Source organism: Cheilinus undulatus, linkage group 4 (assembly GCF_018320785.1).
Source record: "Cheilinus undulatus linkage group 4, ASM1832078v1, whole genome shotgun sequence".
Lineage (NCBI taxonomy): Eukaryota > Metazoa > Chordata > Actinopteri > Labriformes > Labridae > Cheilinus > Cheilinus undulatus.
This window is the reverse complement of record NC_054868.1, coordinates 12,872,511-12,892,057: the sequence shown is the minus strand read 5'-3', so window position 1 is coordinate 12,892,057 and position 19,547 is coordinate 12,872,511. Positions and strand designations below refer to the sequence as shown.

Sequence of the window (19,547 nt, the reverse complement as noted above, 5' to 3'; positions counted from 1 at the left end):
ATTAGATCATGGGTTACTTCTTCAAGGTCTGATGTGAAAAAGTGGACAGGTTAATTGATGTGGGTTGTGAAGTTGAGGTCTGCATCAGAAAATACTCCAATATTTAGGCTGTGGTTCTGACGTTTTCTGAAAGGATACCAAGTCTGGACTGTATGAGGTTGGTGTAGTTTTGGATGTTAAATAGTGCTATTTCAGATTTTGATTATTGAGTTGTGAGAAATTCTGAGCCATCAAGCAGTTGATGTCATTTAGACAGTCTTTGACAGCTAGGCCTCTGGGGTCCTCAGGTCTCAGGGGTATCTGTGCGTTGTCTGCGTGGCAGTGAAAGGAGACTTTGGGATTCTGAATGATTTGGCCAAGGAGCAGCCTAATAGCATAGACAGAAATGAAACTGGACCTGAAACTTTGCAATTCACCACAGGTAAAAGTAGAAATAGAGCACAGGTGTCAAACTCAAGGCCCGGGAGCCAAATCCGGCCCGTGGAGCAGTTAAATCTGGCCCCCAAGATTATCTCATATTTCTGTTATAACTGGCCCATCAGTATGAGGTCTGCAGATTTCCTCAAGTATAAAAATGTGAACTTATCCTTTATGATTATAAGATATCCTTGTTAAGTCATGAAATCTGAAAAAAAAATAAGGAGTAAAAATATTTAGATAAGAATTCAGGAATGTGGGAAAAGAAATTTATTTGTATTTTAATTTCACATTTTTAATTTAGCATCTCACAATTAGGACTCAAACTTAGGATTTTGACTTTTAATTTCATACTTTGAGCATTTCAACTTAAAATTTTGACTTGTCATATTATATTTTCAGCTTCAAGAGTCATAATTCTAACTTTAAGTGATATTTTGACCATTTTAACCAATCATTTTAAATTTTACCTCATATTTTTAACTCCAAACTTTGACTTCATAATCCCATGGTTTGACCTTTTAGACTCACAATTTAAAATTTTGAATCATATTTTGACTTTTAATTTCATGATTACAAATTTAATTTCATATTTTGACCTTTAAAACTTATGCTTTTGACTTTATTTCTAATTTATTTGCCATTTAAAAATATTTTTTAATTTAAATTTCATGTTTTGACCTTTTTGAACTAATACATTTACTTTTCTCAAATTGTGAGCCTTTAAACTTATCTTTCTAATCTTTTAAATGTCAAAATCATTTATCATCAGTGCTTAGGTTTTTTTTTTTGTTTTTTTTTCGTACTTTCTAACTGGTGAAACAAGGTTGACAGTTTATGGTTAAAAAGGTGACCCTGTTAGGCCTTCAGGTTATTCCTGATTTCAGAATCCGGCCCCTGCTGTGATTGAGTTTGACACCTGTGACCGGAAAAGTACACTCTAAAAGATAAGAATGAAATCAGCTAAGTGCAGTGTCCCTGATTTCCATCCAGGTCAAGATGTTCAATTAAAATAGCATGATCAATGGTATCAAAAGCTGCACTGAGATATAAAAGAACTGAAATCACTCCATCCCCTTACTGCTAAAAGTAAGTCCTTGATCACCATGGAGAGGGCCATCTCAGTGCTGTGACCAGCTTTAAAACCTGACTGGAATTTCTCAAAGAGGTTATCATTTTGCATAAAAGATAAAGCTGAGCAGAGACTACCTTTTCTAAAATTTAAGATATCATTCATAATGGTGTTAACAAAAAAAAGTCATTCTAAATAAAAGAAACAATGGGGCTAACATTATACTGTAAGTATCAAACCTGGAATTGTTAGATTTACTTCTACAAGTCTGTATTTCCTTTGTTGTTTAAAGGACAGCACTTCTGAACAGACTTCTAACACAGGACAGAGAGAGGACAGTCATCATTCTTTACTAACCTTAGAAAAATCAACACAGCTTTAAGAACAGAAAACCAGTGCAGAAAATCTGATGTGTAACAGTAGTAAATTTAACTTCATTCATGTGAGCACCTGCTTGAGCCAGCATTGTGCATTTAAAATGGTCTTCCAAGCACATTGATGCTATAGTGATGATGGCGGACCCTGTAGAAAAGTCTTTCCAATAAGGACCATCTGGCACCAGGAGTGACGTACCCGTTTGTGATCCCCACACATCGGAAGCCCAGACGTTTATAGAGCTGGTGGGCAGCATGTGTGTACGCTGTGGTTCCCAGGACAACAGTGGAGCATCTGTGAGAGACAGCAAACTCCAGAACCTTTCGTCCCAGTGCCACACCAATTCCACACCGCCGTAACCTCCGGTCGACCGACATCCGCTTCAGCTCGACAGCACCTCCTGATTTCTCCAGGCAGACTGCTGCTACAACACCCACCACTTTGCCTTCCAACACTGCTACCCACAGACAGGAATCTGAGGTGGAGGGCAGGGGTAAAGAAAGAAAGGATTTCAAAAAGTAGGAATGAGAAAGCCTTTCAGTTCAAATCTTTTCACAGTAGTCACAGCATGAAGAAGTAGTTCACCTCACAATTCATCATAATTTTTAACATAACAGTAAATGAAAGCTTGAAGAACTCACAATACTGTAACATTGGGGTTGCTAACATCATGGCAATTGTGAGAAACTGCTGTGTAACCTGGCAGAAAAATCTGTGCCAAATGCATATGTACTTATTGGCATCTAAGTTTTACTTCTGATTCATAACATTTCAAAGCAATGTTTTTACAAATTCTATTGTCTGACATTTAGTGACCATCTCCAAGTGGACTTAAATGACATTATGTCTGTCGATTGGATGAATTCAATTAACTTTCCTTCTCCTATCTGCCGGGAAGATGTTCAGAGCTCTTTAATCTAAAAAATGTTCTGTATTTAGGATCAGAAATCCCGTTGTGTGAGGAGGAGAGCAGAGCATTTAAGAACAGCAGTATGTTGCACCAGCATTGCGTAAGCTCTGTCTTAAGTTTTGGTGTAAAGTTCACACTAAACTCCACATTGAAACTAGTTAAGTTGTAAATTTAGTTCTATCATTGTTCAGTTGCACAGGTTGATCTTAAATTGTAGAGCTTTATGTGCAAACTGACCAAAATGTTGTCACAGATGCGATGTTTTCACCTAATTTAACAAATCCGTGAAGAGCATTTTTTAACCCAGTGTTTGTCACAATGCTGCCTCTTGGCCCTTATTGTCTTTAAACAGGCTAATTGCTGAAAATGCAGAGTGTGGATGAAAAATATTATGAAAGGCTGCAGCCTAAACCTAGAGCCAGTATAAAATAACACCACTGACATCACAGAGTTAAACTTGTTTAACACTCCTCAGTGTAGTACATTATAGCACAGTGTTAAAAATCAACTCTTACCAGAGTTGAAGGGACTCTGGAAAGTCAACACTACACTGAGGAGTGTTGTAACTTTTACACGCTGTAGAGTGGGACCAAAGCCCATCCCTGTCTATATGCAAACTATGGATAGCACGTAGGGCCTAATCACTGTGGGGGGGGGCTCACTTTGAGCTTTTTTTTCTTCTTGCTCTCTCTGCACATCAGTCCAGTGTTTGCATGATAAATATAATCCAGGTAACACATAAATGTACATGAACGTTGAGCAAACATGAACTTTACCTGGCTGTCACACATTAGTGAATTAACCCTAAAGATATCTATTTTTCGAGATCAGTGTCATCCATGGTCAATTAAATGCACCCCCTCACCACCCCACCCCATCCTGTTATTTGCTATTTGCAGCACAGAAACTCTCACCCTGTCACCCGTTTTTCTGCAGCCTCTCCTTTCAAACATTATCTTCCACCATTGTTTATTTTGGGAATTTATCATTAAACATCTTGAAGTTCCTGCACTGGTTCTGATCAGGAATTAATTGACATCGTAAAATTTCCTGCACAAATCAGCTGGTTTAAAATCAGGTTGTGGGTGAAAACAAATAAAGACAACGTATATTTCAAGGTGATTTAATAAAAGTAAGGCTACTGATGATAACACTGAAGAAGAAAACAGAGGAAGAGAAATAAGCAAAACGGATGAGCTGCTGTGTGTGAGGGAAGGGGAGGGGTGCAGAGGTGTGTCTTAGGGCTGTTAGGGGGCAAGATCAGTTGGTTTAAGCATGTTTAATTTTGAGTGGCAGACCCCAATAAAACAGATAGTTAGATTAATGTTATGGTGAAAATTGATAGCTCACAGTGATTACCTTAAAAAACACTGATGGAATTTTTAAAAAAGTATTTTTATTATTGCAAAAATGAATGTTATCACAAAAATCATTTTTGTGAACTATTTCAAATAAAAGTTAGTTTTGCCGAAAGACACAGGTTGATGATGACTCAATTACAATAAGAATAGAGTCGTTTATATGCATCTAACTCAGGCTAAAGTCTTAAGACACATTGCACTGGGGGGCAGTGTCGGGGGGCCTCATATTGGAGTCTGCTTTGGGCTTCACTTTGACCAGGGCCAGCCCTGGTGTGGCCATAACTTTACTGACACAATGTTAAAATTGACTTTTCAAGTGTAAAATTGATACTTCTGATTTCACTGTGGATGATTCCATCTTTCTATTTTCTATAAAGGTTTATTTGCCTTTATTACAGAGAGATAGGGCAACAGATGGAGTGGGAAACAGGGATGACAGAGTGGGAAATGACATGAGGTGAAAGAGCCACAGGTCTGACCCAGGCCATCTGCGCACTTTGGGCGTCCATCTACACCCCATATCTTTCAAGTTTACACACAGAAACTTCAGCCCATAAACACTTCTGTCTCCTCCAACAGCTGCACGCCTAAGCAGGAAGTGCAGCGCTATATAAGCTAATATATGAGAAATTCAAGGCTGTAGGAGCTCAATGTTTTCAAGGAAAATTAATTATTCTCATAGCTGACAAAGAATTTTTGTGTTTACTTGTGCTGTGAAATTTCATTGCAATGCTACGATGTTGAAGAATGCATACCTGAGGGCTTCATGTAGAACCCTTCAATGTCTCCCATGTCTGTGTCCATGGCATGCTCCAGGTAGCCATGAATCACACGTCTGCTGAAAAAGTAGCGTCCACTCAGAAAAACTGCAGGGAGGAGTCCTATCACCCACCAACACATGGTGATGACATAACATAGAACTGTCAAAAAGACAGATGAGGACAAATGTGAGAGTGTAGAGTTCATTTAGACACAGAGAAAGTTAAAATAACAACAATATAACACAGGTAAGACTCCTGTGCACTCCTAACACAAGAAAACAATGCAATAATGAAGTGTCTGTTAATGTATGTCTGAAAAAAAAAACACTGTAAATGTTTTCTTGAATGGAAAATAACATGTACTGAAACTCCTAGTGCTTTTCTGAAGCATCAAATCTGCAATTTAATCTGGTTTATTCTACATCATTTTTGTATCAGTCTTACATGTTATAGCCGCATACAGCAGGATACTCTCTGGGTGATGTCTTAACCCTCTGAAGGCAGTGTCTGGAACCATCTCCATCAGTCCTTCAGTAAAGATCCGCTGTACATCTGCTTTGTCGTCTGGCTCAAACTCACGAACAACTGTTGTTTGAAATCCTCGCCTGTTTCTGGCGCCCTTTTCAACTCCTTTTCCCTCCATGTCAAATCTTAAAAAGTTTATGTGATTTTGTTAAAAATGGATTCCAAAAAAGAGCTAAATTACTTAGGACAACTTCTGATAATCATTTTCACCAGTCATTATGCTGTCAGTTGTGTGCTCTCATCTCTGTTTTGCAGCTTTTTCAGGGTATTTATCAAAGAGTGTCCCCACAGATAAGACCCTCCACTCATTTGTAGGCTACACACACCCTCTTATCAGTTCATGTGAGAGGTTTTACTGATCAGCTCTACACAGGAGCTGGAGGCGGGGCGAGAGGAACAAGCCAACAGAAAAAAGGTAGCCAGCTCACAAACCTGAAATACTTGCCAGAAAGATTTCTTTTCCTGTTCACTATCACTGCCAGTCAATGGCCCATAGAGCAGGGGCAGCAGCCTATTGGTTGTGTTCTTTATAATGAGAGGCCCATTCTTCCCCTCCCTACTGTGTTTGTTCCTTTTTAAGTGTAGTGTCAAAGTTAAAGATCTGGTCTTCCAGGGAGTGAGACAGATCTATTGGGTACCATGATAAAATAAACTTGACCGTAGGATCCCTTATGAAAGATTTATCAAAGGTTTATTTAGAAAAATATGTCTATTGTTCAATATAGAGCTCTCCTGTGATTGAAATAGAGCTCAACAGCATGGTTATTGAGGTAAAAATCCCATTCAGTTTATTCATAGCAGAATTAATTTTAGCACTGATGTCAGAAATAACAAAGTTAGACTTAACATTATGAGCTACCTGAATGAAACAATGACATTTGGTCATGCAGAGAAAAAAATCCTAAGATATTAACCTCTTTATAAGAATAACACAGTTTATTCCTGATCTCATCCAGGAATCTTACCCACAATCCTAGAGTGTCACAGAGATGACTCTGATAAGTGGAACCTGTTGTAGCCATTTAAATGTAATATGTATGCAATATATACACAAACTAAATACAACATTATCAGTCAAAATTCAAACACAAAACTAGAAAAGCACTCAGAGAGTGCAGACCTCCACCATTTATCCTGTCTCCCAATAGTACAGAATCCTTTAAAAAAAATTCCAGGATCCAGACGGTGATCCAGATCACTCCCAAAATCTAATCAGTTCTTCTTTATGCCATTTCTGACATCTCCTGAAAATTTCATCAAAATCCATTCAGAACTTTTTGAGTTATGTTGCTATCAAACTAACAAACTAACTAACACACCCTGTCGATCACATAACCTCCTTAGAGGAGGTAATAAAGCTAAAGACAGAAAATACATGAAGTCTACAGTTTAGTAAACTATCATTAACAGTGAATCAAAGAAATTTCAATAAATAAGACTACATAAATCCATCATCCACATAGAAAAGCATGTAGCCTACAGCTTGTGGCCTACCTTAACCTTGCTCAAATGCCTTCTGAGCACTTGATAAAATGTGTTATAGTCACAGGTATTTGGGCAGCTGTTTTGCTTCATTCCAGGATAAGTAGACTGTAGTAGATCTTAACAAACACTTGCTGTTTCTCTTTCAGTATACTGATGTGTGACATTTTATCTGTATGACTACACATTGTCAGTACTTTTGACTGTGCTGCTGCCTATCTTGCCCAGGACACTCCTGAAAAAAGATATTTTTAATCTAAATGAGTATATTTTCTCCTAAATAAAAAAGGTAAATAAAAACACTGAGCCCAGTCAATGTTAAATGGTGTTTTTACAGGATGTTGACTCAAGGCATTTGCATGCTGAATGTTGGCTGTCAGCCAAGTCACATGTTAGAAACTGTACCTGTTCCAGAAAATATTTCTTCTTTTTACTGAACATTCATCATTCCACCCTTCAGCTTTGCTGTAGCTTCAAGTCAGTATTTATTAGAGACACCTTTGGCTGCAATCACAGCACTGAGTCTGTGTGGGTCTCAATCAGGCTTGCACATCTAGACACTGCAATTTTACATCATTCTACTTTGCAAAACTGCTCAAGCTCTGCCAGGTTGCATGGGGATTAGTGTGAACAGCCCTTTTTTTCTTCTGGACTGAGGTCTGAGCCTTGACTTGGCCCCTTTAAACCATTTCTGTGTAGCTTTTGCTGTATGCTTCTTTGTCTTTGTCTTGCTAGAAAACATATCTTCTCTGAAATAAGATTGTCCTCAAGGATTTTTCTTTATTTTTCAGCATTAATTTTATCCTCTACCTTTACAAGGTTTTCGGGACCAGTTGCTGAGAAGCATCCCCACAACATGATGCTGCTCCACCATGGGGGTGGTGTGCTTGTGGTGATGTGCAGTGTTTGGTGTCCACAAAACACAGTGGCTTGTCTGATGGCCAAAAAGCATAATTTTGGTCTCATCAGACCATAGAACTTTTTTTCCACTTGACCATGGAGTCTCCCACATGGCTTTTTACAAACTTTAGTTTAGATTTAACATGTTTTTTTTTTTCAACAGTGGCTTGCTCTTTGCCTCTCTCCCATAAAGCTTTGACTGATGAAGAACCCAGGCAGCAGTTGTTGTATGCAGAGTCTCTCCCATCTCAGCTGCTGAAGCTTTTAACTCCTTCAGAGAAGTCATAGGTGTCTATGTGGCTTCTCTCACAAGTCTCCTTCCTGCATGTTCACTCAGTTGTTTGGAGTGTTCTTTTGTCTTCATGATGTAATGGTATCTAGGAATACTGATTAACGAGTGACTATCTTATACTACAGTCACTTGAGTCACAGTCACTGCACTCAGGGGATCCCCACTGCACTAATTTGGGACTATTAGCTCCAATATGTTGGACCTCTGTTGAATTAGGTCAGTCACTTTAAAGGGGGTAATATTAGAAAAATCACATATTCTACCTCACACATTTTTATCTAATTAACATTACTTTGTAGGAATCTGTTTTCACTTTAACTTTTAAGATTTTATTGTCAATTATATTGACCATGATTGATTTTTAGAATCAATAAAAGGGTAAAACATCCAAGGGGATGAATGCTTCTTCTAGACACTGTATGTATATGCTGATTGTCCTTTATTTAAATAGGTCCCTGCTGTTATAATAAATGTTAAATACATTAATATGTTCATTGAATTATAGTCTGAATACATCCATTATGTCATCTGAACTTGTTCCTCAGAGAGATATTGAATCAGCCTCTAAACTTTTTTTATTAAACAAGCGAATAGACAGATGCATACTCTAAAATAAGAAAAAATAAGCCGCTGCGGTTTATTCAAGGCTTAAGTGACAAAAGCCACACTTCATTCATGAGCACCATAATAAGATGTAGCTCATTCATTGCAGTCTTCTATATTTATTCCCAGTGACTGAAAATAGACCACAACAGTGACAGCAGGCAGAGGGGTTGGGAGGTGGCTTGGAAACTGACTCATTTGAAGTCCAAGAACTCTCAAAAGGTCTGTTGGGATCAGAAAGAATCAGTCTACATCAGACAAGACCAAGTAGGCCAAATATGATATGAGAGTGGGATCAGTGGGATTCTATATTTAACTGTGATGATGACGTATGGCTGTGATGCATTTGAAGTGATACTGAATAAATATTAGAGTGGAGGAAGTCAGCAGTGAAAGGTTAAGACAAAAGCAGAGACAACAAACTGGAGGGATTTTTGCAACAGGATCATGTTTCCAAAATTCCTACGTCCTTTAACACATTCATTTTTATCTGAACAACTGTGCCACAACCACTGGAAGTAGAATAACAGACACAGAAACAGAGTTTGATATTAAGGGATGGAGTTTAACAGTCCAGAGTGCTGGACAGTAGGGGGTTAACTTATTATAGGCCTGACTGGTTATCTGGGCCGAAATGTGACATATAGCCAATTATCTGTATCAGCATTTTATTTCACAGATTACCAATAGATTAATAAACTGAAAACATGTACTACCTTTTTCTTTACAAAAGAACCACTGAATAAAAGCTTCTTTGGCAGCCATAGTAAGCCAGCCCCCTGTGGCCGGTGCAGGCCCTAGAGTGGCTTCTCCCTCTGCAGCCAGGTGGCAGTGGATGCATTACTGTCTGCAGGCAGTCAACAGCAAAATCAATCTAAATGAGCTCCACTTTTTACATCTGCAACATTTAAGCCATGAACACATTAATGCATAGTACAATCAAATGTTCTAAAATGCAAATGCTTTTATTTCAATTGGTATGTTTTGTTTGTCATCAAACATATGTAAAATTTCAATTGTTAGACTTAAACTTGTATCCGAGAATTTATATTACTTTTACCGAAGGGAAAAAGAGAAGACTTTCACTGCTGGTCAGAACCGCCCACAGAGGTGGCTAGGCCCCTGAGAACCCAGAGAATGGGCCAGTAGCATTGGTGTTAGCATCCTGGCTAACAGTCCCCTTAATTTCATCCTGAAAAGTGTGTCAAACTATTATTCTGATGTTGGAATGATTTATTTGTGGTACTTTTTAACCATTTTTCCATCCATTATTGCCACATCTTTTTGCCACTTTTAATCAATTTTTGCTACTTTATCTCGTTATTTCTGCCCCTTTTGTGCACGCTACTGCAGCATAATTTTGCAATTTTTTGCCTGCTTTGGCTGCTTTTGACACTTTTTGTCCATTTTTCTTCATTAAAATTAAAAGCAGTATTATAGGTCAAAAAAGTTAAGGATATGCAAAAAATGATGAAGAATCAAAAAGTGGCACAAATGGATTAAAGCAGCAAATATGGGTTTATGAGGCAAAAATCAGTGGAGAATGGTAAAAGCATGTAAAAAGTAGCAAAAATGAGTAAACACTGGCATAAGTGGGTTAAAAAGTTAAATGTGGCCAAAAAATGGGCAGAAATAGTGAAAGTGGGTAAAAAGTAGCAAAAATTAGTCAGAAGCAGCAAATATTGGTTAAAAAAAGGGGTGATAAATTGGCAAAACTGTGAAAGTGGTTAAAAATGAGCAAAAAAAAAAGGTTAAATGCTGCAAATATTGGTAAAAGGCTTAAAATAGGCTGATACTGGTGAAAGTGGTTAGAATGTAGCCAAAATAGATCAAAAACAGCAAACGTGGGGTTTAAAAAAAGGCTACAGATAGGGCAAAATAAGTGGAAAATTGAGAAAGTGGTTAAAAAATTGCAACAGTCAGTTCAGTGTTTTAAAAAAAAAAGTCAAAAGAAAGAAGCAAAAAATGGGTGGAAATGGTCGATGGGTTAAAAAAAGAGGCAAAATGGGTTCAAAATGGCAAGAAAGGGTGGCTTAAGATGTTAAAGGGGATTAAAAGTAGCGAAAAATTGTCATAGGTGTCAGAAATGAGCAGAAATTGGTTAAAAAGTTGACTTAATAGGAAAAAAAGGGCTAAACCAGTAGTGAAAAAAAAATCGAATTTCAGAACCCAATAACAGCTTGAAACTCTTTTCAGCTCCAAAATGATGTAACTGTTAGCCAGAACAGGAGCACCGATACAACTGATCCAACACGCATGCATCAATATCATCAATAAATCACACATGGGGAGGGCTAGTTCCCTGGGTTTTTCAGAGGCCCAGCCAATTCTGTGGGCCGGCCTGACGGCTAATAGCTAATGCAAATTAGCTGGGCTTTTATCTTCTGGTTTCAATAAGAGCTTTAACACAGATTTCAACATTAGTTTATCAGTTTTAATCAAAGTGACTTAAAACAAAGTTTGGGGGATTTTATGGATGCAGCTTTAAGTGAATGTCTGAGCAACAGCAGTTGGAGCAGCAGCAGCAGACAAGCCTATTAAGTTTTTCTCCAAGCTACAATTCTTTGCTGCTGCATTCCAGATTAATTTGATTTACATTGCTGATGTGCGTAATAGTTAATGGCTGACATTTCAATGAGCCTATACAATTACACTACAGTGTGCACATGGTGCTTCTCTCAGCCACAGACACCAGATTATTGATCCGGTGATCTGATCTGTGACACCAAGCATTATTTCCAGTATTCCAACTAATGATGGCTGATTATCCATCAGCTGAGTATCTCTGCTTTGCGGAAATGGTTATGAAAGGTTTATCTCACATAGAAGGCCACAGTAAAGCAAATACTCAGGATGTAATATTTTTTTTTTTAAAAATCATGTTTTGTAGGGCATCATATCCAATCATATTCAATCATGTGTGCTTAACATATTTTAGCAGTTCGCAGAGTTAACACATTCAAATAGCCTTCAAGGATTTTACCCAAATAGAGTGATAAAGCCATTATTCTTTTAAAATCAATGTTTAAAACAGGAATATGGCATTACTAAATGATTGGATAATAATTGGCTAAAACTAAAGGGACATGGCTTATCAAAGAGTGTGGTGGCCTGTGTCTCAGGCCTTCATGACCCTAAAGTCTACAGATAATCATGATGATGTAGTTCTAAAGGGTTCACAAGTGGAGCAGAGAGGCCATGCCTGTCAGTCTCACTGACCTGAAGCTTCAACCCCCCTCACAAGAGGTGAGTGGATCCACACCAGTGTCCTCAATGTTCTCAACAGGCTCAAGATTGCCCTTATTCTGGGAGGGGTCCCGAGAGTCCATCTTTAACAAGCAGATAGTTGCTCCTTCTTTCCCTTGTTACTAGCAGATATTTACTTATTCTTGACTATGCCAGTTTGTGTTCACCTTGTTGCACAAGTGTTGCTGTTTGTGTGCTCTGTCTTATCACACAGGTCTCTGACGATTGCTGCCTGCCTGCCAGACTCTCTCTGTCTTTAAATCAAGCTAGTGGAGGGAAATGGATGTTTGCTAATTGAGTGTTTGTGTAAACAGAGCTGGAGATTGGCTCTAGTCAGCTGATTTCAGTTGCACTTACTGTTACGAATGGAGGCAAGAGGAAGTAGCGAGTCATTGCCATCCTAAAGTCCCTCTAGTTATACTTGGGATCGTACAATTGAGATGGATAGCGCTCATCTTTCAGCGTAATCAGAGATTTTCAGAATTAAACTATGGCAAAGCAACTCTTCTAAAAGTCCCTTGAACATAATTTTGTAATTGATCAGCAGAGTCATGACAGTGGTGGTCTTGATCCTCTGATGAAACTCTTTGCAAGAAATGGCAGAGGCATTTTTTAATTACATTTTTTAAACATCTTTTCATTTCCGAAGGGAAGGTTATTCAGGTCTTTGTTTCTGATTGCCTGTGTCATGTGGCAGTCATGCAGTTTTAACATTACTGGTAGCACCTGTGATGCCTTTCAGTTAGCTGTTGCATCATCCTAAAGTTGTTTCCAGAGAAAGCCTGGTCTCTTTTTCATCATTACTTCCTCTCATTTCCAAGGTCAGTCTAACTGGAATTTTCTCAGAGCAAGGAGAGTTAGCTGCAGTCTATGAAGTTCCTTTTTAACACAAGCTTACATCATCCAAACCTGCAATCCCCAACACATATTTAGATGTGTTTTCTTATTTGTTTGCCTTGCACTGCAGTGCTTAGTAAAGAGTCATATTCAACCTAATTTAGATGATGGCCCACAGCTAAAGCCATCAAACAAGACACATATTTCATGCATCCAAATTTTCAACCATGCAAAACGTTTATTTTTATGTTTACTGTAGTACCTTTCTATAGAGGATGTTGATACACCTTTGTTAATAAGGACAGGATCCAACAAAACAGCCTACATACTGAAAAAGAAGTGAAAACTTCAGAGGGCTGGTAGCCTAATGGTTATGTCAAAGCATCCCATGATCAGAGGCTGTTGTGCCTGAAGTTGGTGGCTCAGATTCAGATTCAATTCCTGCCTTCCTGCATGCATGTGTCCTAACTACACACTATGCAAAATACAGCAACAATATCAGCTTGATGACATTAATTCCTACAAGTATCCTGACAGCATGCGAGCATAGCAGTAAGGTACGACTCAATTTGATGCAACACAACACAACTCAATACAACACAACATCACACCCCAACGCCCTGTTCCTAATCTACTCTCAATCATTCACACACAGATGGGCAAGGAAAGAGAGAGATGACAATGCATCAGGAGAGGCGGACAGGAAGACTTGATTTTCTTCACTTTCCTTGCTTATTAGAGCTTGTTAACTTGCTTTATAAGTGAAAATATAGCCCATTTGGATTTCAGTTGGAGTTTTTCGTAAACTCAAAGTCGGCTTTCATTAAGGTTGCACTGAGAAAAGGGTTCCTTCTCAGCACTCTGCCACAGAGGCCAGATCACTGGAGGGCTGCAGTGATGGTTCTCCTTTTGGAACTTTGTTCCTTCCCCTCACAGGATCTCTGAAGGTTAATTTGAGTGACCATACCATTCTCGGTCACCTCTCTTACTAAAGCCCTTCTCTCCCAATCACTCAGTTTGGTCAGATGACCAGAGAATTATGGAGGCCACTGTGCTCTTAAGAATTTTTAGTGAAACCGAACATTTTTGTAGCCTTCCCCACATCTGTGTCTTGCAACAATCCTGTCTCTGAGCTCTGTGGGCAGTTCCTTTGATCTCATGGCTAGGTTTTAGCTGTGATTTGTATTGTTTATTATTTATTTATCCATTTATTTTATCGGGGACAATACATAAGCATTGCTGCATTTCATTACAGTGCAACCAATGCAATGTATGAAAGACATCTAGCCATGACTAATTTGCAGTCTTTTTCCCTGGTTAGGCTTTTGAGAGCTGAGAGTCCCAGACCCCAGTCAAGGTGTAGAAACATCTCAGCAGAGTTCCAGGGAAATGGGAGGAACCTGAGCTAAATTTCAAGTGCTTTTGCAAAGAGTCTGTCAGTGTGTTATTTCAGATTTTTATTTTTGATAAATTTGCAAATAATTTTAGCATTATGTTTTCACTTTGTCATGATGGGGTGCTGAGTGTAAATTAATGAGAATATATATTTTTTAATTTTGAATAGTTTCAGGCTGCAACATAAGAAAATTGAAATAATAAGGGGTGTCTGAATACTACGTTTGCTGATACAATGGGAGCCTGAAAATTACAGGGCAGAGAAGTGAGTTTTTTAATGGGTGCACTGAGAACAGCAAGCGTGCAATACTGTTGGACGTCTGGCGCTCGCATGCTGGAAGGACACACTGTTAGACCTTTTCAAAACTGATTTTCAAAACTCATACAAACAAAGAAGTGCCCTTCAGGTCCATATCCTTGATGCATTCTGCAGCTAAGGGGAGAGTGTTTTCCTTTTATGATTTTAGCAGTGAACACAATACACAGGCAGAGCTGAAAATGAAGATAAAAACTCTCAAAATAGAGTAAAACTCCAAAATAACAGTCCAAACAAACCTCCATCCCCAAGCAACTCAGGAGGCAGTGAACTCTGCTGCTGTTTAAGACTTCATTGGTTTATGCTAATGTTTTTGCTCTGAGTGGAAAGGAGAGGAGAGAGCTGGACGAGAGCCAGGAACTCAGTTTCTTAAGAATAGCATGCGGTCTCTAACATACACTACAGGGAAACAGCTGTCCTTGCTACATTTGCCAGTGTTCGCTGTTCTGAGTCAAATCCCGGTTGGCCCAGGTTGTTCAGTTTGAGCTGAGTGGGCTACGGTGTGGAGGCTTCTGTCCTGGCCCATCACTTCCCTTTTCCTCCGCCATGCCTCTGGACAAGTTGTGTTGCACTGCTGTATCTCCTGGTGAGCATTAGTCACCAAGCTGTTTTTACATAAATAAGTGGTTCCAAAAGAATGACACAGTACCTGCAACAGAGATAAAGTATGTATCTGACTGAAGAAAGTACCTGTAAGAAAGCATCAAACAAGTATGCACATTACACCAAATCATTTACAGGAAAGACATAAGGTTTAAAAATGTTCCACTTTGTCTTTCTATTGATTCCACTTTGTAGAGACTAAACACTGACTGACAATCTCAAACCAGACAAACAATACGTGAGGGGGCGATCAAAGAGAGAACATCTATGAACCAACTGCAGAAGGCTTTGTTCTCCAGAGAGTAAAAAGATAAAGTAAAACAGAGAGGCTTTAATACAATTTCCACTAGATGTTGCTGAGATGTCATTTCCATGAAACTGGGGTGGATGTGAGGTCAGAACGAGCTTAACTTCCAATCAGAATGAGTCCAAGTGATCCAAGACTAAAGCTATTCTCTTCAGGTTTTCCGGAAAACTCTTCAATAGAGTAATCATACCAATGTATTTAGCAGACAGATTCATGGCCAGTTGTTTTGTTTTCTTTCTGGGCTAGTTGGTGTTGTGTTTATTTAATTAATATTCAGTATTATCCTCTTTTAAAGGATGAAACCTCTGCATGAACGTGTGATTACAATGGCTGAGCATCAATCAGACTTAACACTTAAAAGGAATATAGCTTAATATTGATAATTAGCAGATTAAAAACAGATCAAAACTCGTAGCATCCTAAAACCCTCTTTAAGGCGGCAGAAGAGGGGAGAGGCGATCAGGTTAATGATGTGAAGCAACAGCTAAACTAAATAGTCAGTGACTGTAGATATTTTATATTTCCTCCAACTGCAGCTGCAGGAAACTTCTTCATTTCATTGAAAAAATTGTAAAATTTGAAACAGATCACGTTTGATATGAGAGTTATGCCAACTTCCTGTGAAATTGATGAGAATTTAAAACTTGTCAGCAATGCAAGTGAAGCGTCCTTTGATAGGACGCGTCAGTGCTGCAGAGAAATAAAGGATGAAACAATGCCCTTGGTCAAGACAGACCTTGATCATTCATGTGAAACTCGAAGCAAGTCAGATGTTTCATTTCAGAGGTATGCCAACTTCCTGTGAAACTCACGAGATATCGAAGTGATCACCTTTGGCAGTAAGGCATCCTTTAACATGTCAGTGTTGTGGACAAATATTGATGCGTTTCTATCAAAATCTCAGCTTGATAGGTTCAACGTAGTAATAGGAATATAGATATGGCTCAATTGTGTCACTTCCTGGGTGGGGCCACGAGGAGTTTGTTTGTGGGCAGGTTTAGTGTCATACTGTTGTCTTGCCAGACACAGTAGAAGAATACAAAAGAACATAAAGGTTACAAGAGGTTAAAGTCATTTAAAGTTACCATCCTGCCATGCCCTGTTTTGAAATTGAGAGTAAGCTGGTGGACTTCCTGTGGGCATGGGTCCAAGAGGCAGCATGTAAAATGAAACAAAATAAAATAAAAATCCATGCCATCAAACTACCATGAGTATGACAGACACAACACCTGGGTTATCTGAGTATGTGACTGGAGACGTCGCAAGAAATTAACAGTGACATCATAAAGAATTCTAAGAAAAAAAAATTGTTACTTTTCAGAAGTGCCACCTACGTGACACGGCCAGTCATCACCGGTAAATCAGGACAGACTGTACCCGCAGATGACGAAGACAGCAGAGAAAGTGGGTGACAAAAGAAGGAGTCAAAGAGAATGACACAAAGAGGTGGGAAGATGTTATGATGAACACAAAGTTTCAGTCTGTGCTGCAGACACAAGAGAGGAGTAATTAGAAGATGTAAGGTGAGAAAACAACTACAAAATAGAGAAGGAAGAACAGCAGACTTCATTCTTTAGGACTTGTGATAAGTTGATGACAATTTTAATGAGGAAAAGGACTCAGAGAGACTGGCATAGTAAGGATGTCACAAACCTCCGGTTTACATAACCATGGCTCTTACAGTGTCTCAGTGTCATTGTTGCTGTCAGTAACACACCAGACAAAGACTAGCTGATGTCCTACAGCGTGAACAATTGCATGTGGTACAACTGGCTCAAGAATATCTCTACCTGAACACTAAAGTCACCTTTAATGCTTTAAAAAAAATATGAATAACTTTAGTGAGAAGTTATCACTTAAAGTGGGCTGGTCTGAGCCATGAAACTCCAGGACTGAAGATGAATCCCACTCCAGCCCTGGTTGCCACTATAGTACAGGAGAAGCCAAGGACAACATGTGAGTTGTCTCTATATTCTTGTTTTAGTCATGGTTCATCATTGACCATACATTTACCTGGAAGTAAAATCGCCCTGATAAATGGACTTGAGCTTGTATAGCTCTCTTCTTGTTACTGCATGTGACACCTATCCATTCATACTCATACACTCTTCATTCACCAGTGACAAAGGCTGCTGTGTAGAGTGTCCATCAGTATGACCTAATCCCATACAATGATACGCATTAACCACTGGTGCAGCAGTGGGAGCAAGTCCCAGTTAAATGTCTTGCTCAAGGACACGTCTACATGTTCGGTAAGAGTTGATCAAACCCTTAATCTGAGAGACACTATTTACTGATCCATAAGTTCTCTCACAAAATTTTCCATGCTTTGCATGCAGTGCAAAATAGCTCCTAATGCATAAGAGCAGCTTCCTCTTAAAGTTTAAGTTAATCTAATATTTAGTCCAAAAACATGGTTTCATCCATAAAAATCCATGGACAGGTTTCTATAATTTCAATTTTACAGTTCTTGTTCTCAGTAGTCTGTTGTATTCGCTGTAATATTTTTTTTTTTCCAGAGAGTGTTACCTTGACACCTTGTTTGTGCTTGTACTCCAAATGGTTTGAACACAGCATTCAATTTAATTTGGTTATTATAAGCATTTTTGACTGATTTTTACCTGGAATTCTAACCAATCAGTAATACCACGGGGTATTTAAGTTTATTTTTTCTGATATTTTATCATTTTCACTTCACTGTTGGAACTGAAAGAATGCCTTTTTTGCTTAAATTCTCTTTGGAACTGATTTGTGGCTTCCTGGGTAAAACTGACTCTAACAATAGGAAGCAGGATTGTTTTGAAGCATTGGAAATGGACAGATAAAACCAGTTTTGGGGAATGGAGGGATGAATTGGCAAGGATTGCATCATGTGAACAGCTAATTTACAGAATCAATAATTATGTAAAGGAATTCAGATCTATTTGGGGTCCCTATCTGGTGCTACTAGTGCTTTGTAGAGAGTGAGCATTATTGCAGAGGGATATTGCAAAGAGATTTTTGACTTTCATGACTTTTGTCCCCTTTTCTAGACAGTGGAATGAAATGTGCTTGTCATATGACTGTGATATGTACAATGTTGTAATATGAAGATAATGTGTTATAAAAACAACTGTGCAAGTTTATGTTGATTCAACATAGAAACCCTCAGTAAATACATAGAGAAACTTAGTTCCAATCTGACCTCAGTGACTCTAGTTTCAGCTCAAGGTAAAAGAGAGAAAAGCTAAGGGAGGTGTGACGAGATCTTTGCAGAGAAGCATGGCACTGAAGAGGGAATGGTGAAGCTTCACAGGTACAAGCAAAGTTAACAGCTTCTACTGTAAAATGTGCCCATAGCTGCTTTTAGTAACTGATCACTCTTGAGAAACAGTACCAGTTTGTATATCTTTTACTCTGCTCTCTATTGTTTGTACATCCTGTTCTTACACTCTTTCCATGATTTCCTTTGTTCACTTTTTTATTTTGCCCTCCCATCTGTCCTTTTCCCACATAATCTCTCTATGGCCCGTTGCTGTTACACACCCTCTACCTCCTCTTATTCTCTCACTGTCATCTCACTGACAACCTGATGGATGATGTCAGCGTTGATTAGAGACATCTGCATGTGCGTCTCTGCCTGTGTGCTTTGTGTTTGTGCCGATACATGTTTGCACATACATTTGTTTGAGACACTCATCCCTCGCTGTGGAATGTTCTACTCATATGCGTCAATGTTTTTGTGAATGAGTTGGATTTTTGTGAAAAGATAAGGGTACAGCAGCAGAGTTCATGACGCACTCATCTCATCAGAAACACTGTAATACAAACTGAAATGCATGTGCTTAAGACTTTGTAAACATGCACATATTTTTGGCTGTATTGTTGAGAAAATGCAGATGTCTGCTCTGCTTATGTACGTAAATCTTTTCTTGCGTGTTTGCACATGTGTGTGTGTGCACAGGCATGTGTGTGTACGTGGATCCTGCCCCAGTGATGCAATGAGGAACGTCTGTCTCCCAGTGTGCCTCTATCATGGCATATCAGCAACACCAAGTGCTGCCAAGAAGAGTGTGTTCGCACGTGTGAGCACACTTAAGCCTTCCAAATGTTAGGCTGCAATTAGATCCAAGTACATGACTCAAACCTCACATCTCTTTAAGACC

The 19,547-nt window shown here is 38.8% G+C and overlaps 1 protein-coding gene across 1 annotated transcript; it reads right to left on the bottom strand.

Moving 5' to 3' along the window:
• Positions 1–1,778: 1,778 nt before the first annotated feature.
• Positions 1,779–5,539, bottom strand: LOC121508652 (N-acetylaspartate synthetase-like). The gene is made up of 3 exons (XM_041785642.1): positions 5,341–5,539; positions 4,891–5,055; positions 1,779–2,339 (listed from the first exon to the last, which is right to left on the bottom strand). The coding sequence occupies exons 1-3, from the start codon at positions 5,537–5,539 to the stop codon at positions 1,963–1,965; spliced, it is 741 nt and encodes a 246-aa protein (XP_041641576.1). The 3' UTR covers positions 1,779–1,962.
• Positions 5,540–19,547: the final 14,008 nt, after the last annotated feature.

Coding starts and splice junctions, on each gene's coding strand:
- LOC121508652 (XM_041785642.1), bottom strand. CDS start 5,539: ATGGAGGGAAAAGGAGTTGAAAAGGGCGCCAGAAACAGGCGAGGATTT. Junction 5,056..5,340: donor GCTGTATGCGGCTATAACAT/GTAAGACTGATA, acceptor TCTTTTTGACAG/TTCTATGTTATGTCATCACC. Junction 2,340..4,890: donor GTTCTACATGAAGCCCTCAG/GTATGCATTCTT, acceptor CCTCCACCTCAG/ATTCCTGTCTGTGGGTAGCA.